At 40.0% G+C, this 24,122-nt stretch overlaps 1 protein-coding gene across 3 annotated transcripts in view; it reads right to left on the reverse strand.

Annotated features, from left to right (window-relative positions):
• Positions 1 to 24,122, reverse strand: part of LGR5 (leucine rich repeat containing G protein-coupled receptor 5) — a 120,346-nt gene continuing 96,224 nt past the window's right edge. For 2 of the 3 annotated variants that reach the window (XM_060112779.1, XM_060112777.1), the window contains 13 exons: positions 22,427 to 22,498; positions 19,574 to 19,642; positions 18,121 to 18,192; positions 14,486 to 14,557; positions 14,269 to 14,337; positions 14,056 to 14,127; positions 10,668 to 10,733; positions 9,427 to 9,498; positions 6,178 to 6,249; positions 5,222 to 5,347; positions 4,052 to 4,197; positions 2,275 to 2,358; positions 1 to 1,088 (listed from right to left, as the gene is read on the reverse strand). In XM_060112779.1, the coding sequence (XP_059968762.1) occupies positions 1 to 1,088; positions 2,275 to 2,358; positions 4,052 to 4,197; positions 5,222 to 5,347; positions 6,178 to 6,249; positions 9,427 to 9,498; positions 10,668 to 10,733; positions 14,056 to 14,127; positions 14,269 to 14,337; positions 14,486 to 14,557; positions 18,121 to 18,192; positions 19,574 to 19,642; positions 22,427 to 22,498 (2,080 nt within the window). The remainder of the gene's footprint in view (positions 1,089 to 2,274; positions 2,359 to 4,051; positions 4,198 to 5,221; positions 5,348 to 6,177; positions 6,250 to 9,426; positions 9,499 to 10,667; positions 10,734 to 14,055; positions 14,128 to 14,268; positions 14,338 to 14,485; positions 14,558 to 18,120; positions 18,193 to 19,573; positions 19,643 to 22,426; positions 22,499 to 24,122) is intronic. The other variant, XM_060112778.1, reaches the window with a different exon arrangement.

The following is a 24,122-nucleotide window of genomic DNA, read 5'->3' on the forward strand; positions in this document are numbered from 1 at the left end:
TTAGAGACATGGGACAAATGCCACAGATGAAAGATGACAGCTTTCGGTCATCGGATAAGCTGGTGGTGACCCAAAATTGGAAGGCAGGTCATAGGCTCTGCTGGCACTGGTGAAGGTTACCAAGGCCTGGGTTGAGTCACAGGACTGTTTCTCAACATCATCAGAGTTAACAGACATCAGGCTTGTGTGTTTCGATCTTGTCCAGAAGTGAGTTTGCTTTCCCAGGCTCCCCAGATCCTCCTTAAAATGGGGATTGAAGAGGATGTAGAGAAGGGGATTGAGACATGCAGGAAGGGGGACAATCACCAGAAGGATAAACTTAATTACTTCAGGGCTGATGAATGTGAGGTTCAGTAAAGAGGAGAAGGACAAGAAAGCCACCGGGCAGTAAAGGATACAGTTGGTGAAGAGCAACAGAGCAATGTGCTTCACCATAGAACAGTCCCAAATATTCTCCAGGTCTCCCTTTTCCAAATTGCAGTAGAGCTTGGTGTAGGCAATGGTCATCACGAGGAAGCAAAGGGAATTGAGCAAGACGAGGGCCACCATGTAGCCTGTGGCGCTGGGCTCCCCAAAGGGCAGCGGCAGGCAGAGCGGGGAGGCGCTGTACTCGCTGACGCCCAGCAGGGGAACCGCGGCGATAGTCACCGCCAGCACGGCGCAGAGCGCAACGATTGCTTTCAGACTGGAAAAAGGAGTTTTCGTTTCGAATTTTGCAGAGCATTTCACAGAGAACCCCCGCTCCAGGGCTGCCAGGGTAAGCAGGAAAACCGAGGATTCCGAAGCAAAAATGGACAAAAACCCGACGACCTGGCAGCCGCCCCCCTGCTCCCACCACGCACCGTGCTGCGCAAAGCTGCCAAAAGTAAAGGCATCCACACCAGCCAGCACAGCACTGGAGACCCCCGTGAGCATGTTCACCACGGCTATTAACCCAATTAGCAGTTTTACGGAGGAAATGTACAGAGGAGCTCTGAACACGGTTGAGGTCACCAGGGCATTACACGTCAGGGCCAAAACTGCTATGGTCCACACTCCAATGCGGATCAGCCAGCTACCGAACAGGTATTCACAGAGTTTGAAAGGGCCTAGAAGTCCAAGGAAGAAAAAGACTGGGTATCAAATTAGGGTTCACAACTTTTGCCAAATTACCTCTTTGTTTCTCTTGTTAGGACACCAAGAGATACAGACCAGTAACAGCCATGGTAACACACAGTTCCCTTATGGCACACTCCACTTTATTAAATCACTATTTAATGTAAAGGTGAGTATACCGGGTGCCCAGATTTTCAAGCTATGCCCAGAGAAATGGAGCCTAGGAGTTTAAATCACTGGATTCAGGTCCCCCAAATACAGCAGTGTGAGGGCCAGGTAACAAGTCAGATCTCTGTGTTTGTTTGTTTTTTTTTTGATGTGGACCATATTTAAAGGCTTTATTGAATTTGTCACAGTATTGCTTCTTTTTTTTTTTATGTTTTGTTTTTTTGGTCTGGAGGCATGTGGGATCTTTTCTCCCCGACCAGGGATTGAACCCACACCCCCTGCATTGGAAGGCGAAGTGTTAACCACTGGACCACCAGGGAAGTCCCTCCTGGGCTTTTTATGATATTTGTGCAGAATGCTTCAAAAAATGTTCTGTAAACAGGGAAGGAGAGTCCCAGGGAAATACTCAGTGATGTTAGAAGAGGAAGTATGAAGGTGCATTTCATGAGAATGTCGTCTTAGGTTTAGATTGACATTTGACGTTTAGGAGCAAGGAACCATCAAATTGTTGAAAATAAAATATCAACCCTTCCCAGCTGTCTTTTTTTTTCAACTGGTCTATCCTATTTCAGGGAATGGGACAAACAATTAAGTGAATAATATATATAGTTTTTACTTATCTCTAAAACTATTATTTGCTTTAACCAAATAGCTATTTAGATAAGACTTACAAGAAGTCACTGTCAAAAATCAGTGATTACATGAAGCAAGACTGTTGCATACCAGACTAAATTGCTAATATTGTTTTAAAAATTACATATACTTCTAACTATAAGATTGGTTCTTTAATTTCCATTAATCTGAATCAAAAGTCTCCTACAAAAATCCTATTTATGAATGGAGACCAACTCCAGGGAATGAACATTTGTATTTTAAAGGTCCCCATGGAGTGGGATATTGATGAGCTGCAAAGGTGGCACAGATTTTGCCTTGAAGTGTAGCCAAATGTCCCTGATGGCCTCGGAGTTAAGGGTGGGTACTGCTGCTGAGCAGTTCTGATGCCTTTCTCACCTGGGGAAGGTGAGCATTGCACCGAATGAAGGGCTTTCAGGTCTTCCTCAAAATCAAGCAGGAAATCTTCAAGATCACGCTCATCTGCAGGAATGAGAAGTTCTGGAATGATTAGTTCTGTCTCTCTTTTCAGGGGCCAACTTCCAGGGAGGAGAGTCCTGGATTGCCCTGGAGACATGAAATGTCACAAAGGGAACTGAGAGTCAGACATCCCACTTTTCCCTGGGCTTTCTTGCAAGTCTATTATAAAATTGCTTTGGGATGTTCTACTCAAGCTACTATATGACAGTATTTCAGCAGAACTGGGGGCAAGGGACAGTAACCCTGGACTCACTGTCGTAACGTCGAAGCTCTCTCATTCTGTTCTTGTTCCTTGGAGCTCACGATGGCCCCAAATTGCGCTGACCTAAATTAGAGAGAGAGCGTGGGCCTCTCCATTCAGTGGAAGAACCACTTTATGCAATTTTCTAACACTTAGATGGCTATAGTGCAAATGTTCTGAGCTGTGTTCTCTGAGTACAAGAGGGAGAATTAGTAAGTTTCAGTCTTTCTGGGGACTTCTGCTTAACAGAAGACAAATCTAGTAACTGCTTGGTGCTTGGATTAGCTATCCATGAAACAGGAGTTTTGTGATCTAACACACTTACTGATTTAATTGGTCTGGTGTGAGGTTTGGGCACCAGTGTTTTTTAAAAGCTTCTGTGTGATTACAATATATGGACCAGGGTTGCAAATCATTGTCCTTGAAAATAAACTCCACGAAGAACCTTGTCTCTCTTGTTCATTGTGTGCCTCTAGGGCGTAGAACAGTGCCTGGCACACAGTAGACACTCTAATTGTTTATTTTGGGGGGGGAATAAATATAGTAGAAATTAGGGTGGGTGAGGCAGAAAAAGCAAAAATGAAAGCAAGAACAAGAGCAAGACATATGCTGTAGCCTAAAATAAAAAAGCCAAGGGCTATAATATCAGCTCCTTAACCAGATCTGTGTGCAGTAAGAAAAGTTAAGATAATGTGCAGACAGACTGAATCATACTTGCTTGGGAATCAACAAATCATTAAGACCCAAAGGAAGAAAAGCCAGTCTATTTAGACTCTGTACAAACTTGCAAGGTTGGCAGGGAAAGGAAACTGGGGGCTGCCCAGAGCACTGCCTCATTACCACAGGTGTGGTTTGAGGTACATTGTTGTCTATTTAAGTCAGGTCTTGCTTCAAGAAAAGCCAAGTGCTTTACAGACATTATCTCATTTCACTTTCCTGACAGCTAGCCTTTGTGGGGGGTAGGTGGGGAGAATGTTTTAGGATTAGTTGGATAAGAAGTTGGATTCTTAAGCCCTTCTGCTGAAATATGGAGGCATCTAAAATGTCTATATCCTTCACTCCCCACTGGGGTTTAAGAATAAAAATAGATTGTATTTTCTGGAGAAAAAAGCACAGAAGCATGTTTGAAAAAGTTATCCACAGGGATAAGGTCCTCATAAAAGTTGATGAAAATATTGATAATCAATTTTAATATTTACCTCTGAGGACAATATGTGCTAAAAGGGATCTAATTGTAAATATAAGTGTTAAGAAATCCCTTAGAGAAAATATGACTTTTTAGAATGAATCCTAAAGGAGTTTTCTCTTTCTCTAAGAATCTTTAAAAAGTGGGATTGATTCTCAACTTGCTGGGGTGATTACATAGGGACTTGTTTGGAGTTCAGATGATCTGCTCGATGACTTTTCAAGCCCCGTTCAGACACAGTTTCATCACAGTGACATAGCAGCTCTTACCTTGAACTTGAAACATTCCAGCATCTTTCTTATGAAGGTCATCTGCACTGCTGTTGTTGCCTTTATTCCATTGATTAGAAATTTTATAGACATTTTCACATACTCCAAATGCACAGCACTGATATGCATAAGGCATTTCTATAACCCTTTGAATGAACAAAACCAAACAAAAACACACACTTAAAGAAATAGATTGTTAAATACAGTGCTCATCTTTCACTTAATAATTCTGCCTGTGGATCTTAGCCTTAATAAATAATCTAAAATATTAACTATGTGCATAAAGATGTTGATTACAGTGCTATTCATAAAAACGGAGTTATTAAAAATTATTGCCATGAAATATTGACAGTTGCTGAGGTTGAGTGATGGATATATTATTTTCTCTACTTTTGTGTTTGAAAATTTCCATAATAAAAACATTAAAAAATGAGTTAGGAAAATTGTAACACCATTAAAAAGTGCTTATGGTATGACATAACGTAAAGTGATGAAAAGGTGATATAAGTTTGTATACGTACTGTGATTCTAACAATTAAAAATACATTGGAAACAAAATCTGGAAGGAAATAACAAAACTTTGTTTAAGTGTATTTGTAGACATTTTTTCCTCTCTTTTATTTTCTAAACTCTCTTTTGGGGTTATGGTTTTAAAGTATGTAAAAACTACTGTGGTTTAATGTATATACAGAATATATATATGTGTATATACATGTATATATATATATATATATATATAAAATCTTTCAAGGGACTTTATCGCTAATAAGTGTAACAGGTTTTAAAGAGCATTACTTCCTCAAACAAATATTAATTTAGTACATTTTATTAGAACATATACATAAGCAAGACGAATTTAAACATGTCAACAGTAGTACAATTATGTTATTTAATTACATGTCCTAGTTTGTATCTCACGGATCAATGGTTTTCAAACTCTTTCCATGAACTCTGTGGTTCCAGGAGGCATCTTTGAAGAAGGAAGGAAGTATGGTCAGGAAGACACATTCTCCCACTCCAGGGCTTGTCCTAACAATGCCCCAGGGGTGGGGGACTTGAAGGCATGAAATGCAATTCAAAAGAGTCCCATAAATTTTGAAAACCACTATAACACGTCTATTGTTTCACATGACCACAAATGTATCTTATTAGTTTTAATGACAAACTCACTTGAGTTCTGGAAAGTTTTCAGATGATATCAAGCTCTGTAAGGCATGATTTCCTGTTAATTTTAAGTGAGTTAAACCATGTAACCCAGTTACAGGAAAAGATGACAGGCGGTTGGATGATAGGTCCCTGCAAAACATCAAACAACAATTGGCTTTTAGTCTGTGTTAGCATAAAACGATTATGTTAAAAAAGCAACCTAAAGATGATTAAACTGCTCCATAAAAACTTCTAAGCAGGGTCCTTCCTCTTAATGGTAAAAGGAACCATTTTGGTTTTAGCTCCTGACAACTCTTCTATTTACCATCAGAATCGCAGGAGGAAAAATGTTTTAATCACACCCAAGTTGTAATTTCTACATTCAGCTTAATTTTGCCAGATGGGGACATCAAAAATCAAGTGGAAGGTGCTACATGTAATTTGAAAAGTGGTGCTGACTCGATCAAGTTAGGGGTGAGGGGGAAAACATTGTTGTGGGTGGGTTTATTTTCTTCCTTCTCGCCATAACTTCTGTCTGACCAGTTCCTTCTTTCTCTCTGAGACACGGGAGAGGGGGAGAGGAAAGAGCAAGAGGTGGAAAGGGAGGGAAAAAATGGACAGGAAGATTTTCTGTTAGTCAAGATGGCAAACTCTAAAATGAAAGACCTTTAGAACTGAACTGATGTCTTAGTCCATTCCACCTGATGGCTCAGCAAAAATGGAAAATTTCACCTCAATAACCAGAACCAGCTGTCACCCAGATCGTCATTTATCCACATAAGGACGCACATGGCCTTGGAGGGGCGGGGGGTGGGAAGTGGGGTTCTCCTTTCCGGTGTGATCCAGCTCCAGTGCAGGAGACACTGAGGGCTGGGCATTCTGTGCACTGCAGGTTTTTTCAGCCAAACCAACATTTTTGATTAATCAGATGGGGCCCAATTATTAAAAGACATGCCATAAACAAGTCATGAAATACTCACAGCTTTCTTAGAGATGGCAAAGTGGAAAATGCATTGGGGTGAATGATGGCAATTTTGTTCCAAGCTAAATTCCTATTAAAAAAAAAAAAAGGCAAGTGAGAGGATTAAATAAAAGAAGACTTTTATTTAATGTGTGTGAAGTTTTACCATATATATTCATTCTTCTAACAAAATGTAATTTCCATTCAGGACAGGAGCAATTAACTTATCAAATCATCTTTCAGATGCAGATATTAATAGTATAAAATGATGAAAGAGAGAATTTTAAAGCAACCTTGTTTAAATCAATCCAGGAAAATCCTTCAGGTGGATACTTTAGATTTTACTCTCTTCTTGCTAAAAAGTTGACTTTAACATGGTTGTAAAATTTTATTAGGGCATTTCTAAGATGAGTGGGGGTCAGGGAGTTGGAAGAGACAGGAACTTCTGAGGCTCTTCCTCTGACAGGCAAGTAAATTTTAAGTTATAAAATGTCCCTGGATATGTAATGAAACTCAACAAAAATTTGTGTACATTGTCCATGTATGTCAGGCCTTAAGAGAAACTCAGAGATACTTTCAAAAAAAATTCCCAGGGCTTCCCTGGTGGCGCAGTGGTTGAGAGTCCGCCTGCCGATGCAGGGGACACGGGTTCGTGCCCCGGTCCCGGAAGATCCCACATGCCGCGGAGCGGCTGGGCCCGTGAGCCATGGCCGCTGAGCCTGCGCGTCCGGAGCCTGTGCTCCGCAACGGGAGAGGCCACAACAGTGAGAGGCCCGCGTACCGCAAAAAAAAAAAAAAAAAAAAAAAAAAATTCCCAGTAAAGAGAATGGACATTTAATTCTTAACTGGGAAATGAAGAAGAGAGGGGCTAGCATATGTTGGAAATAAAAGCCTTTGATAACAAAAGCTACAATTTATTGAGAAATAAAATTCACTCACCCCTTCCCTCCACAAACATATATATAATGAAATGTAGATAATTTTACAGGAATAAGAACTTCCACATTAAAAAAAAAAGAGCAATGAACTTAAAATTTGTATTTTTAAAATTCATAACTCATAAGGGAACTAAAGTGTAGACATTTGAAGAAACTGAAAGTGATCATCGTCAACTTTTCTCTAGCACAGATAAATAATTTATTCATGGTGTTGGGCCCCCTGAGTTACTAGGATAAATGGTATTCACAGAACATTTACATTCTCATTTGAAAGGCCCCTGAACTGGGGAAAACTGGAAGGCTTTTTAGTTTGCTCCTTTCATCGATCGCAGAACAAAAGAAAATTCCAGCTAACGAGGGGAAGGAATGGCATGGAAGGAGTGGGAAGGCTACAAATGGGAATTGAGTGGGAGATTGTCTTCTGTTGAGCTGCTCATCAAATACATGTCCAGTGAGGGTTGCAAGCCCTGCCATCTGCACTAGAAGCTGGGGATAAGAAGATGGAAAACTTCTTGTCGTTTTCAAGTAGGGCGTGGTGTACCTGATGGCGGTGCTGAGTGCTGAGTCCTGTAGCAGAGAATGTGCAAAGCACATCAGAGTGGAGAGGGCTCAGAGACAGGAGATGTTGTTCTTATGGGATGGACAGGGGCAAGTTAAGAGTGGGGAGGAATCCAATGGGCAACAGGACCAGGAGAAACAATGGTCCATGTGTCAAGGGACTGGGAACTGGTGGGTGAGAGATGAAGGTGTTCCAGGGGGTTGGAATCAGATTCTGAAGGATGATGCTTGGAAGTTTGGTTTTGGTATTGAAGACAATAGGGGAATAACAGAAGATTTTTGAAGCAGGGAAGCAACATGATTCAATTTCTACTTAAGAAAGATTCTCTTTGGAGAATGAGATGAATGGGTAAAGACTGATGGTGGAAAGTCCGGTAAGGAGGGTGATGACAGTGATCTAGGAGAGTGATTCCATGGGTCTTTGGTGAAGAATATTTAAGTTCTACTCTCTTAGCAAATTTCAATTGTACAACACAGTGTTATCAAATATATCAACCTTTGATATATTTGAAAAAGAACTAACTTTTGGAAACAGCCAGAACTCCAACCTGGTGAATAAGGCAGGTAATCAAAGCAGGTAATGTACAATATCTTTGTTTCACATTTATTTTGAAAAGTTAAAGAACTTCACAAGCCTATTTTAGACCAAAAGTAAGGAAAGGGCAACACAATTAAATTCAGAGCAAGATGGTTTTCAAAGTGAATTTTTGGGAGAAGCTGATTCTCCAAGGTGAATTTAAAATGTTTTGAGGAATGGTATTATTTTATGAAGGTATAGTCTCTTAAATGTTAAGAAAAACTTTAGGAAAGAAAGGGTTTTTAACAACATCCTGCACTTTAAACATTACATATTGTCATCGTTCACCAAAATTACACTGAAATCCAGTTTCGCGAAGGAAAAAAATCCGTCATGCACAAAAAATTTGTTACTGTTTTTTTTAAACTTATGGTTAATATATGGTATTTTCAGGTAGTGTGTGGTCTACCTGATGGCAGTGCTGAGTGTTGAGTCCTGTAGCACAGAATGTGCAAAGCACATCAGAGTGGAGCGGTATTTATGGTATTTTCAATATATATTAATATATATAATAATCTATTATAGTATATATTAATATACAATATATTATACATTTACATAATGTATTAATATTTATAATATATGTCAAATATATGGTATTTTCAATCATAAAATGGAATTTAATATTTACAAATCTTAGTCGTCTGAGCAACAGAAGCATTTTCCAGGACAGTTGTGCTTAAACCTTAGTGTACTTGTTAAAATATCGATTCTCAGGCCCTACTCCTGAGGGTCTAACTCATGAGGCAGGTGAGAACCTGGACTCTGCATTTTTTACAGTCACCTCCAGGTGATTCTTAAGCACTTAGAGAGACTCACATTGAAAAACTGTTTGACCAGGAAAGAAAAACAGGCAGGAAGAACTGTGTGGTCACCCCAGTTTTGCAGGCAGAACAATCTCCGCCAATTCCCAGCTAGGAACAGAAACACGTTTTGTACGCTGTTCAATAGCTTGGCCTCCTTCCTCTTTATCAGAGTTTCATGTCTGCTGACTGGCAGAGGGCAGATTGCAAATTTACTGCTTTTGAACCTGTTCCTGGAAATGATCATGAGCAAAATATTTGCCTTCTCCTAGCAGATACATGCACAAAGGCCCAACAATACAAGTATACGGTGAAAAGAAAATATTAGGGGAAGACCCGAAAGAGAGAAAAAGTGCTCGACGTTGGGGAAGCTGCTGAGAGACAGTACTCACAGAGAGCGGAGGCTAAACAACTGCTGGAAGGTGTTGGCTCGAATTTCATACATTTCATTATGTCGCAGGTCTCTGAAATGACAAGTTCCAAAGATTCATTTCGGAGCCACAGGTTTCAAAGATTAGTCTTCAGAGAACTTTTACAGAGGGTTTACCTCCCCTCAGTCACAGGAACACATGAACTACGACTACCAAGTGACACTGAGAAAAATTTCTTTTTGTTTAAAAAAGAACACTGCAATTTATCCACATAAAAAAGTATTGCCTCTCTTTCAAAGCAGCTATTCCCTTTGGGTGAATCTGAAGCTATATTCCAAATGCCAACATCATTCAAACACCTTGAGGATGCCTCTCTCTGCCTTCTGAGCCTTTCTTATATTCTTGGAGGGTCTTCAGGAGTGCCAAGTCTTTACCTTTCAAAGTGGATTTTATCCCCCTCCCTTCCTCGCCCAAAGGCATTCAGAGAAAAATTAAGCAGAAAAGGATAAATGGTTAATATTGTTTTGACCAAAACCAAAGCATGACTATAAAGCAACAATGCTGATGTTTTGTGGAGAAGGCAATTTTAAGAGAGGAATTCTAAAATATTTCATGCATAATTAGCATCAATGGCACCTGAAATATGACTAATATGGCACCTCTTCTGAAGGTTACTATTGTGGTTTAGGATAGAAAAAAAAATTTTTTTTTTGGCCGCATGCACGGCTTGCCAGATCTTAGTTCCCAGACCAGGGATCAAACCTGGGCCCCCGCAGTGAAAGTGCCAAGTCCTAACCACTGGACTGCCAGGGAATTCCCGTGAAGGCTACTATTGTGAAGCAAACATACCAACAAACTCAAGTACCCCCATATTAAAACATAATGCCATGCATATGAGCTTCACTTGTGTTCAGGAAAAAAAAAAAAAAAAACAGAACAAAAATAATGCCACTCATTGGAGGTGTAAGTTAAAAAATGTTCCAAAGCTCAAATAAACCCAGTTCATTACTATACCAGGTTAGGGGAAAAAAACCTACAACATAATAAATGCCTTACTTATAGTATAATGCATGGTAAAATAATATCATCTATGTCTCCCAGCTTTACAGACATCCTATACAGTCACAGCTCCTGTGTGTAAGAAGGGAAAGCATCACATGTCTCCCCAGTGAACCACAGGGTAAGCAAACCAATGACCCCTGGAAATGTGAGTTTTGGCTCTTGGTTTTCGCTAGGTGACTTAGAGACTCTTACAGACATACATTTTCTGAAGCTTTTGGCAGACTGAAAAACTGGGTAAATCTTCTAGCAGATTATAAGATAGATCTCTGAAAAACAGAAGGTACAAAAGGGAAAAATCTGTTATATATTAATTGTAAGGAAACATGCTTTGCTCTCTTTTCCCCTCCACGATGATTTAGCTCCCAAAGGCAGACTATGAACTTTTCCCCAGCCCTGATGTGCAGCAGGTAGTCATAGGCATTATTAGATTAAGCAGTAGATTCAGATGTCAACTGAAATGTAACTGTTATACTTCTTTAATTGATTTAAATAATTTACTTAATGAATTTATTTATGTTTTGTTAGTGATGATCTACAATGTTCTAGCTATTATCTTACAGAAATGAGTACAAATTAAATTAAATAATTGTGCCTCTATTTCTAAGAGCTGCTATATCTCTGCAGCTGAGAGAATCATTGTTGGTTCTTTTCTAATCAACAGAAAAAGAATCCCAACAACAATTCAAAACATAGCACTAACTTTGAAATCAATCATTACAAGGGGGGGGGGGAAGAATCTAAGAAAGTCTTCAGCCAAAACTCAACAAATTACGGAATAACAAAAACATCTGGACATATTTATAGTATAATATAACTAATCTAAAACAAGCCATGGTAATTTGCAGAAAGCTTAAAAAAAGGAAGCTGGTAGATAAAGTAACAGATATATATATATATTAAAAAAATCTTGCCTCATGTTTTAAAAGTTATCAGCTAATCAACTAACTCACTTTCATGCCTGATTCTAATTCTTAAAACCAGATCACCACTATGCAACTGAAAAATCCATATTGTTTTCTGAGAGGGTTTTAAATTACTTTATTTTTGAAATTGCTCACTTTATCTTACATTTATTGAATAAATAGAACTTAAGTAGAAATACAGTTCAATTTACTACACATGAATAATTCAGATAAAGCTGTGTGCAAACACAAATTTGTAGTTTACACTAGAGATTTGAAAGACCAAACCAAACCAAAACAAAAATGTCCCACACCTATGCACAAATACAGCTGATTAACAATATGGTGTGTTTTTTTGGAAAGTAGTGAATGTGATAAAATGGACACACATATTATCAAAGCTGATAATAATTTGGTTCACTCGTTTCCACAGACAGCAAGGGGAACAATCCTTCCTGTGTAGTTCTTAGTAGAGGGTGCATGAAACCTTCTTCTACATAAAGACACAGTGTCACCACCTTCCTACCTATTACCTAATGATTTTCATGGCTAGCATTGATCAAGCACTTCTTATATATAGACCCTATGTTTACAGCTTGACCTGGATTATTTCATTTAATCCTTGTGGTCACCTTATGAAGGAAACATTTGTGTTGATTCCCATATGAAGCAAAGACTAAGATCACCAGCTAGTAAGTGGGGAAAGCCACACACAGTCAAGTCATTCCCATGGAGAAGAAGCAACTTGGAGGCAAAATCACTCATGTACAGTGACATCGCCTCATGTAACAGTTACTCAGTGGATGAGGCAGCCAAAGGAAGAGAGCTCTCAGACCTGTACTTCCAGAACAGAAAACAGAGTGGAGTAAAGGTCACGACCCGGGGTTCTACTCTCAACTTTAATTCTACTTCGTTGGTATGCTGGACGAAGCATTGATGTCTTTTTCAATTCTCTTCTTTAATGAGAAGATACTTGCTTTGCTGATCTTGCAGGGTTGTTGTGAAGAACAAATCAATGCTACAGGTTGACGTGCTTTGAAAATGGCCGGATACTGCCATTAATGTAGGTGCCGTCTTTCAGGCCTTTCTAGGTTTCCACTCCAGGAAAGAATAATGGTGTAAAGGAAGTGAGAAAGACGATGATAAGAGCTAACATGGTCGAAGAGTTTACAGTGCTCCAGGTGCTGGTATAAGTGTTTGACGTGTAGTAACTTATTGAATCCTTATGACGATCCCCTGAAGGAAGTGGCTACATCTCTTATTTTATAGGTTGGGAAATGGAGCCCCGGAAGGGATAAATAACTCGCTCAAGATACTGTGATAGCATAGAGGCCGGATTTGAACCAGAAAAATAGACCCCAGAGCTTTTGCTCTTAATCAGTTTGCCAGTCAGCCTCCGTGTATGCAGCTTTGGACCCGAGTGGTTTACCATTCGCTGTGTGACATACTGGAGACAGATGCGATTTAAATACTGGCTCCCTACTTATTAGTTACAGTATGTGAAATCCTGGTCATGTTACCGAGCCAGCTTCCTGAAGAAATGAGGATAATTATACTTATTCTGGGTGTGGTGGGCAGAATTTGAAGACGGCTCCTGAGATTTCCACCACCTGGCATCTATACTTGTTCTCCCAGTTATTCAATCAAACCACCTGCATTTGAATTCGAACTCTGCTACTTTCTTGCAGTGTGATTTTGAGAGGTGTACTTTACTTCCCTAATTCTCTCTTTCTTCACCTGTATCTATACCTTCTAGGGAGATATGAGGTGAAGAAGAGGAGACTTGCTCTTGATCCCCTTCCTTTATACATGCATGGCTGACTTGAAGGTTGTTATGTGGTTTATTGCAACTCCTATCACTGAGCAACTGCGGCCTGAAAGTGACGTAGTGGGTTGGGGATAGGGGAAGGCAGAATCACTGAAGAACGTTCCCATTCTTCCACTTGACATTTGTAGAGCTGCTTGTAGTTCGGTTACTCTGGAAAGCTTGTGGTGGAATCACAGGCGTTTGACTGCCGCAGAAGTCGGCCATGTGAGAACAGAGCCATGCCAGAGACTAAGGGTGCTTTCACTACATCCCAGCAGTGCTTGAGAAGATGATCACAGGGTGTTGAGGGGGGAGGCTGAACATGGAAGGTCAGAACAAGGCTCTTCCAATTCCTATAAACTACTTTTTGTAAAACGTGGGAAGGGCAGAGGAAAAAAGCCCCAAGTCAACAGAAATAACATATGCAAGTTGTTTAGCCATTAGACGAAACATTAGAACATGGCACCAGCAACTATACCGGAAGAATGTTTGGTTGACTTTATCAAGGTCTGTGTGGGTCTGATAATTTTATTTTGGCATCCATATTGGGTTTTTGATCCATGATTTTCTTTTTTTTTTTTTTTCCTGCTCTTCAGAGGATTTGGGGCTGGGGGCAATGAAGTTATTTTGGCTTGTTCATATCCATTTTCTGAAGGGAAATGTGTGCTCGTTGAAACTCTAATGGGAGACTGTTTGGGACTTGGAAACAAGGGGTACGTTGTTGCCATTATTACCAGGGAGCCACTTCCCTGGCCCCAAGCGGGCAAAGGAGGCCTGACCTCCTGAAAACCTGCAAGGAAAGAACTTTCTCCTCTTTTAAAGGATTATTGAAATAATGTTGGTCATTTTACACAACATTATTGCTTTACTGACACGCACAGCACTTGGAGATTCGGTAACTGATCGCAGACAGTTTGAGGAAGAGATGAGATCTGTGCTCCAGTTAAAGTCCTGTTGAAACACAAACCAGACATCATTCTTGTATTTAGGCATCACACAGTGACATATTTTGATTCACTGATGTTAAGACTGGTCAGGCTTGAAGGGTAGTGCAAGTTCTGGGCAAAGTCAAGAGCCTACTCAAGTACTTACAGACTCTCCAGGCTTGCGGTACCAGTTAAATCAGGAAATTCAGTTATTTGTGAGGCACCATTCAAAGTCCTAGAAGGAGGAGTACATGAGTATTACTGGGAGAAGATTCTAGGAAGGGGTCACTTTTATGGCCATTTCAAAGCACTTGAAATGTTCATTTGGTCTTCACAACAACCTTGCAAAGGGAAAATCATCTGTAAGAGAAATAAACACTTACAGTGTTCTTAGTTCAGGTAAATGTTGAAAAGCAGATCTCCCAACAACCTGGATAGGGTTGTCATAGAAATGTCTGAAAAAATCCAAAGACCAACGTCTTAGTATAAAACTTGAATGACAAATGAATACCTGTTCAGAATTTCAACAAATGCCTTCAATGTACTTATGTAATTTTGATTACTTGGTTTCAGGTAAACCTCAAAAGTATTTTCGTTCGTATTATGAGACTTTTGGTGAGAAATCCATACTACATAAAACTGAAAATTTCTGACAGCAAGGCGGATATGAATGTCAGCTCCTATGGAGAAAAGCAAGTGAACTGACTACAGTTATACTTAAAGCTCTTCCTCTGCCTCCAATATCTGTGGACTATCCATTGAGTGGCAAAAGATAGTTCAAGGTGCTGGCAGTTATATCATTAGCTAAAGAAAGATGAAGTTCTATATAGTTACATGAGGGTCAATATCCTCTGGTCAAATCTTATGACACACACTCAAAGGATCCTTCAAATTATTTGAGAGGAAATTTGCTACTCTGGGTTTTTGTAACATTAGATTTTAAAAAATCAATGATTGCTCGAAAAGGTAAGACATTATTAGAACTTCAAAAATATTTTGTTTTACAGATGTTTTCAATGTAATGGTATTTGAACTGCCTGGTCAATGGAATCCCACAAACAGTGCTTAGCTGAGACATCCTTCCAGTTCAATTAAATTCAACAAATATTTATTGGTGTCTCTTATGCTCAAAGCATGAGGGTAGGTACTGCTTGCATTTAAAGACTGATTTATTAAGGAGGCTGTCATTGGCTATCTATTATGTGCCTGGCATTATGCTAGATGCTGGGGATGTGAATAGGAATGATAAGGTGTCCCTGCCCTAAAGCAGCTTGGAATCAGTTGGGATAAAACAAATATATAAGGGGATATGACTCTCTGGTTGACAAAGCATTTTCACATCTAGAGCTCAATTAATCCACCTGCCAACTTTATAAGATCCATGGCATAGACACTTAAGTACTATTTCCCTCATTTTTGGAGGAAGAAGCTGAGGCTCAGATACTTTGGTAAGTTCATTATCTCCCAGAGCTTCAACTTTCTAATCTGTTAAACTAACGTAATAATACTTAGTAGTAGGGTTTGTGTACACATTAAAAGAGCTAATGCACATGTAACATCTGGCACAGGACCTGGGATATAGTTGTCACTCAACATGCCAAATCCCCGTCCGCACTCCCACCCTCTGACTTCTTCTTTTCCCTTTGATTAGACAACTGGTAAGAGAAAGCGCTAGAGCTGGACTATAGGTCTTTTTTGTTTGTTTTGTCTTGTATATCTTTTTATTGTAAATCTTTTTCTAAAATATTTTTATTGAAATATAGTTGATTTACAATGTCATGTTAGTTTCAGGTGTACAGCAAAGTGGTTCAGGCATATATATATACACATATATTCTTTTTTTACATTCTCTTCGATTATAGGAGGACTATACATCTTACAATTTAAAAATGGAGTTGTTCTCAGAATATTACATTATCCCTTATCTACACTATATGCTTGTTAGTATGTAATTATGTTCATATACCTGCATGCATGTAAGTACAATGGGTAGCTATGAATACACATGCTTATGTACATAAGGCATAAGTATCACAAACACAAGGCGGAGCTATAGGGTTCTCAAGAGGGAGTTCTCTCATGAGGTCAAGAAAAACTGCATGAAAATGCCATTTGAAATAGACCCTGGAAAACAGAATTTCGACAAGCATAATGAGGGGATGGAATCATAGGAGCAAAGGAAATAAAGGAGGTATTTGTTCTATGAATGTAGCTTAGTTGGTCTGGGTTATGGCGTAAGGTAATTGAGGAATGGGTCAGGAGGGTTGGCTTGGGCCATGTGGAATGCTGACACTGTCAGGGAAAGGAGTGGGTGTTTAATGTAAGCAGACAACACTGACTATGTTTCACAGCAAGAGAATGACAACATGGATGCTGTGCTTCCAGGGTGTGCACTCTGCTAGTGGTAGAGGCAGGGGGGTGAGCCTTAGAATGGTAGAAATCTAGAGGTAATGGCTAGCAGAGGGGCTGGTGGCAGAGGGGATGGAAAGAAGTTATGGATAGGATGGGGACTACAGAGGTAGAAGTGAGGCCTGGGTAGCCAATGGACAAGGAAAGCAAAGAAATCTGAGTCGGGTGGGGGCAGTATGGGCGGGGGCGGTAGTGACAGAGATAGACATGGAGGCAGAAGCAAGGAGAGAAGAGCTTCCGGGAGAAAACAGTCAAGGCCAGTAAAGAGTGGAGAGAAGTGCTAATAAATATTGGGGGCTGTTAGTCCTCTTCAAGGGGTATTAACATATCAAAAGGGTGATTAAGAAAACCAGTCCCGTGGCTTCAAGGAAAGAAGGGGCAAAGAAAGGCAATGCAATCTGCCAACTTCTCAGTATGTAAATACTCTCTAATGAGAACTAATGTTTACTGGCAACAAACTTTAACCCCCTTAGTTTGCCAACATACTATCAGAACATTTCAGAAACGATGAATGGTATTTTTTTTTCTCAGTCGTCAGGGCTAATTGGGATTCCAGCTCATTTGTGACAAATGCTACATGGCTCCAGAAAGCCTCTCAATCAAGTTGGCACGGGATGCCAAATATCTGCCAAGAAGTGCCCTAGAGTCCTTTTCAGAAGTCGTCCTTCCTCTCCTCCTCCATATTTCAGACCCCTCACCCATGACCTTAGGCCAATACTATGTCCCGAACTTGCCAGTTGTCTTTTAATTAAGAGCCAGACTATTACTTACATATTTTCACCTTCCTATATGTGCCTACACAGGATCAATTTTCTGTTTGTGCTAAATATGAAACATAGAATTAATCCTACGTTGAAGTTGTAACTCTATCTTATGCCATTACGGCATATAAATCCTCATATACACCTTTCTAGAACATATGCACCTTTCCAGAATTACACCCTAGTTTGTATAAATGTAACTCAGTGTTTGGACTCGAGAATGAATGGGTATAGAATGGCTACTTAGCATAAAGCAGTAGTCTCCTCATCTCCCCCTCCTTGCAGTAAAGGACCTCTATCATATATAATAATGTATGTATGTATGTATTTATATTTCAGCTTTATTGAGGTATGACTGACGTATAAAATTGTACGTTTAAAGCTTACAGTGTGGTGATTTGATATACGTATACATTGTGAATGGATTCCCCCAACCTAGATAATTAACTATTTATCACATATTTACCTTTTTGGGGGTGAGAACATAATAATTTATGTTTCTACTATACTTGGGTTCAATTTCTGAATGACTAGGTGATGCTCTAAAAATCAGTTTTATTCCTTAGAAAATAGAGATAAGCAAAAAAGCATTTCATAAGATTATTGTGAAGTGACACAAGGCATTTGAAGATACCAAGCATAAGGCAATGCACATTGTAGGCCCTAAGAAAAAGAATCTCTACTATTGTTTCAGCATTTGGCTAAAACTTAGCAAAACATCTCCATATACACTACAGTGACCGAGATAAAACTTGGGCAAATATAGAACATTTATTGTATTATGTTTAAAAGTGCAATTCATGCTATTTTGCAGGATAGAAAAATCGAAAAGAACTATGGCTACTTACATTGTAATAAGAGAAGGGTTGCCTACAAAGGCTTTCTCAGGTATCGACTTGATATTGTTGCTATGAAATCCTCTAGAAAGAGAGGAAAAGATAATTTATAGAAAATAGCCTATGGGGTAAAATCATTTAATAGTCCCCTCACCAAACCCGTGGCAATAATCAGCAATTTTAGTAACTAGAGGATAAGGTTAAATTCCTCTATGCATTTTGAAACGTTTGTGCCCTCACTTACTATCTAGGAGAAAAAGATATCACAAGCTGTCATCTTGAAAGAGGAATAAAGAATCTGAAAATAATAACTGTGCTTTATGGAAACTTACAACCTAATGCTATAAAAAGAAAATCCATCCGTTAATATCCAATAGAGCATCATGGTAGAACAACCTGAGACCGAGGAAACCATCTTTGGAGAGAGGATTATGATCACTCCTCTTTACCCCATTTAAAGCCAGGAGAAGAGAAAATTGACTTAAGCTGCAGTGAAGTAGAGATTTAAGTAATCTCCTTATGAGGACAAAATTTCCTGAGCTGAAGAAAGGTGCCCCAGCTCAGTGAGTCTGTAATAACAAATTGATTCTCATCTGTCGGTGCTAATGTCTGACTGGCAGAGGGGCAGAGTCAATGGTCTTTGGTCTATGTGGGTCTGTGGCTGAATGAGGTGAATGGCGGTCTTGGGGCTGCCCGACCCAGACAATGATGACTTCCCGGCTAAGCCCCGTGTGGGGTTTTCTGAGGCAGAACCACATAGAGGTTTTTTCTTATAAACAAGCCCTGCTGTCTACATCCTTTAGCTGTGTGTCTTATTTCTCTCTGCCAAGAGAATAGGCTCTGTGTTTATTTTCCTTTCCAAGTGTTAGAACATTACATAGGTTATTCATATTTTTAGGTACAAAGAAAAGTAATTAAATTATAATATATAAAAGACAATATATGCAACCTAATAGCTGAAAGTTCGCTTTACTGTAGTAAAATGGTGAGTTTCTTTAAAAATTAAACAAGATTTATGAAACATTAAAAAATATGAAATAATGTATATGAAGGCACCTAGCTCTATACTAGGCACATATATTGTGTTCATCCAGTCCTACGCAACCTAGGAAAGTTTGTCTTTTCGAAATGCTCAGCAAATAACTGAATTCCGATAGAGTTCTCTACAAACCTATAACGTATATAAATGTTGGGAAAATGTGGCTTAGGAAAAGAGTATGGCTTAAAGAAATATGTATCCTTTTTTCTAATATATATATATTAGAGAAATCCATTATAGATTAAAAAAAGATTATCTGCTGTTTGTTGGTGATGGAAGCAAATTAAAATACATTTTGGATGTAGTTAATCATTATTTACATGACCTTTTAAATTTTTCTAGTAAGTCGTATTAGGTGCAATAGTCAAACATACTTTAATATAAATTCACAAAGAATAGTTCTCCCACTAAATTTGTCCTACTTACAGTTCTTTAAGGTTGGACAGTGTCCTGATTGCAGTGGGGAATTCATCAAGATTATTATAATTTAAATCTCTGAAAATAAGTAAATAATATGTTCAGTTTTTCACTTAAAAATTCATATATATTACATTTACAAGGAACGTTAACATGCCCTTCCCATGGACCAGTATCATTGATAACAATTCTCATTCCTTTTCTTAATGAAGAGAGATTGTGTTGGTTGGCTGACCACCATCATTCCACAAGTATCTGCATTAAAATGGTCATTAGACTGGTCATGAGAAATTTCAAAGAGTCACGGCTCAATGGCACTGGGCATTAAAAGACGGGAGGGGACATACAGCAGAGTGAATGTCCAAGCGGGAGGGACACTTGGCCAGGTGTTGGCGGCTGGCCGCTGTAGCTCTTCTCCCGAACCCCGCTCACCAAGCTGCCAGCTAGTCTGTACCCTCCTCGGGGCTCCGGAACCACATCCACTTTCCGGTCCCCTCCTCCATTCTCTGACTTTGTCCCACTGCTTTTCAGAGTCTCTCCTGAGAGGACATCTAGGAGAGTGGCTTTGTTCCTGACTCTGGTACAGTTCCTGTCTTTCTCCCAGCCTGAGGTCCAGGATGATAGCCTGCTTTTGGAGAGGCTTATGTGGTACAGGGTACGCTCAGGAACGACCTCAGGTCTAGAATTTCCACACGGTCACAAATAAAGATTCAGGTCCGAAGGGTGATGTTTTCCTTGGTCTGTGAGGCAAAGCTCTCTATCATCCTTCCTGCATAGAGACGGAATGGCCAAACAATCTCAAATCATTCGTTCCTCTATCTGTGACACGAATGGCTTTTCAGTTCCATTACTCACAAGCACTTTATAGACTTAACTCCACCGTTTATCTACATCTCCATATGAAAAAGCAATTGCCTCCTTGTCTCTGGGAACGGCAGATTTCCCAGATGACGCAGAAAAACCTTTTGGTCAGGCAATCAGATGTGGTTAGATCTTCCTCTGTGGGGAAGAATTGCTATTTAACTTTAAGAGAGAGATAATTTGACCAAGTTAAACATGAATCAAGATTCCTACTTGTCTGGCACAAACCATCCTTAAGCTATACAGCAGGCAGGAAACTTGTGTCTTTTGTGGACATAAATTTTCTTCCTGTTTGTAAATCTCTCCAGATGCTCTGTTTTGATTAAACGAGGATTGGGTCCTTATAAATTACTTAGATTTCTAGTGAGGGAAAGGAAGAGGTTGGGAATAACCAACCTACTGAGCCTCTGTAGCCCTGGGCAAGGCGAGGGAAGAGGGGACATTGAGACTCACATGAATTTGCCCTGAGTGCATGTATTGCATGAATTTGCAATCCTGGGTCCTTACCTCAAGCGCCCCGGTCGGGGGGGATGGGGAAGACCATTTATGGAAATACCTATCAAAGCCCATCTTGTTTTTTTGTTCCTGTTGTGTTGAAAAGGACCGGAAGGTGCTATCCATTGCTAATATTCCCCAGCCCAGCCTTTGTGTAAATAAGGGAGATGTTCTAATTTTTCCAAGCCGCTGATGGGAACAGCTTGCCTGTGCCTTTAAGTTGACTTCAAAGTCCCGCCTGGACAAGTTCACCTTTGGCATCTCCTTATGAGGATGATTCCTCCTTTCTAAGAGGAAGCGCAGAGTGACTTAAGTTGCCCTGGAAGGACAGCTGTTAGGTCCTGCAGGAAATGAGTGGACTCAGATCTGGTTAGAAGCTAAATTGACCAGGGACAAAGTGCTAAGGTCTGTATGCAAATGAACAAGGGCTCCAAAGCCATACAAGATGTGGTCTTTGGTCATGTCCTTCTGCAGTCCTGGTCAGAGCCAGCGTTGTAGATTCAGCGGCGCTGTGTGGCTTATTACACTTGAGTGTTAAAAACATGGAGGTGAGGAGGGCGCAGCTGGAACCACTTCCTCTCCCAGCACACACGGTGTCCTCACTGCCTGTCACGGCATCCTCATTAGGCCTCTTACCCAACAGGGCGATTAAGAGGAGCCCCTCCCCTAGGAAACAGCTCAGCCCTGGGGAGGCCCATGAGAACTGCTCTCGCTGTGGCTCTGAGTGGTCAGCTGGCTGGACTCTATGTATTTTTATTACAGATACCAACTCAGAACTGAGGTTTTGCCCTACTCTTTGGAAGTAGGTTATAGTGGTAAGCATGGATTTTGGAGTCAAACTAGGGAAGGAAGCAAATCCCAGTTATGCGCTGACTGGCTATGTCATGTTGATAAAGTAACTTAACCTTACTGGAGCCTAAAATGGTATGGTAGCACCTGCTCTCATGGGATGCTTGTGGGAGTGACTGAAACAATGTATGCTGAGTGCTCAGTACAATATTGGTTAGAGATACACTCAGTAAATGTACCACTGTTACTACTTTGTAGACTTCTGAGTTGCTTCAGCAGGAAGCTTCACCATTTGCTAATGAGACGCCTGTTCCTTTTGGATTGGACAGAGTTTGGCATTTGCTACTCTGCATCCTCTCCTTCGTGGGGTTGGACCAGACTCATGAATAATGAGCCTGAGTGACAATATGGAACCAATCCTTGACAGAGCACACGTTCCTAAGCAAACAGTCACTGCTCAGTAGAGGACATCTCATTTAGCTTATAATGATTCTAACTAATTTATCACTCTTGATAGATTAAAATAAAATCTCAGTTTTATTGTTCAGCTCTGTAGGGTGTGTGTGTGAGGGTAAGATGAAGCCACTGTAAATATCTGTTTAAAGCTCAGGCAATTAACCAAACCAAATAGCAAGTCTGACTTTAAGGCTATTTTGATTCCTTCAGAATAGTCATGAAAACACTGAAAAAAAGGAAACAAATAAAAGGTCAACTCACAGAGTCTCCAGGCTGTGGAGCCCATCAAAGCATTTCTTTCCCAGGGAGTGGATTCTATTGTTATGGAGATGCCTGCAGGAGAACATTACTGACAGTCATGAAGGCACACTGCACATGGAAACTTAGGCACAACATTTTGATTGCTGAAATCCAAAGAAACTTATGCGAAAGAATGCACTGATTATATATACGAAATGCTTTGTTTAACGTTTTTGTTTGTTTGTTTTAAAGGCTATCTGCCCCGTTCACTCTTCCCACAGATGATTCTATATTTGAGATAGCATGGAATGTATAATAATCACGGAGTGAGCAACGAGACTGATAAAAGTAAATTCAGGTTGTTCAGTATGGCTTTGGGATGTAGGATACTAAATAGAGATTCTGACCAACACTGACAAATGGAGGATGGAGGGAAGGTCCTAGCTGTACTAAGCACATTCTCTATTAAAGCTGATGGCTTATCATGGCTACATTCCCAGGGTGGGGCTACAGGTTAAGAGGAAACAACAATCTCAGCCACAGAGAATGGGGATCAGATGTTTTGGCTGCCCAAGGAGAGTAGTTATCTTGACATAGTATAAATGGCTCTAATTATCATCTTTGGCTCAATGGTTAAGTCGGTTAGGTCAGGGCCAGTGAGAAGAGCTGTGTGCATAACTGAAAACTGGACTAAGTCATAAAGGGGTTTTTGGAAAATGGGCTTAAGGATGGGGGAAAAAGAATAGCTGGATCTCTGTAAATCCATTCCCTCTAGTGGAGGGAAAAATTAAAGCACCTACCCAGCTTCTGGTGGGATAGAAGCATCACCTTTGTATGTGAAATTCAGTATAGAAATTTGTTACTTTCACCCCACATGTCCTATCCTTTCAGACTAAGGTTTTCATTCTAATAAATATATGTTGGTTTCATGTGACATCTTTGTGACATTTATTGAGGATCTTTTACATGCAACACATGAGGAAAGAGGGTTGAGGGGAGCCTAAAAAGATGGATGAGATGCTGGCCAGCCCTCAAAGGTGTATATACTGCAGTGCAAGAGACTGACATGTCATCAGGAAAAGTGGACTGATTGAAGACAGCGATGGGCTGGTGGGGGGCATGGAGCAAAGCCAGAAACAGTGCAGAAGACGCCTTCCACGAAGTCACCATACAAACTGCTCTTAGAGGCTGTCAAGCAGCTACTGTTGTCCTATATCAGGATTGGTTGACTATTATGTTATACATGTGGGGCATTCTTCTACACTCTTGAACTGATTAGTTTTCAAACTATTACTTGAGAATCTTTTTGATTTACTCGAAATAGTGAAATCTGGACCTCAAAGGAAAAAAGCCATATAAATGCATAGCTCGCTGTCAAGTGTTCATTCCTTGCTTCTGTTCCCTTGTTGGAAGGGGTTCAAGAAGTTCTTATTAAATAATAAGAAGGGCATATTTCAATTTGACCTGCATTATAAATTATTATCAGAAATAAGGGATTTTTTTTTATTAACTTCGGTCGCAGGACTAACCATATGGTGTGGTGATTACATGTACAATACACAATGGCTTCCCTAAGACAGAGGTCATATTTTGTTATCTTTGAATGCCTAGCAGTGCTTGGCCCTTGGCAGGTGCTCGATAAATGCTGTTTAATTCTTTTACACAATTAGAACATTTATGAGTCATTTTGGGGGTTTTTCCCTCCCTTAAAATGTTC

Source organism: Mesoplodon densirostris, chromosome 11 (genome assembly GCF_025265405.1).
Source record: "Mesoplodon densirostris isolate mMesDen1 chromosome 11, mMesDen1 primary haplotype, whole genome shotgun sequence".
NCBI lineage: Eukaryota > Metazoa > Chordata > Mammalia > Artiodactyla > Ziphiidae > Mesoplodon > Mesoplodon densirostris.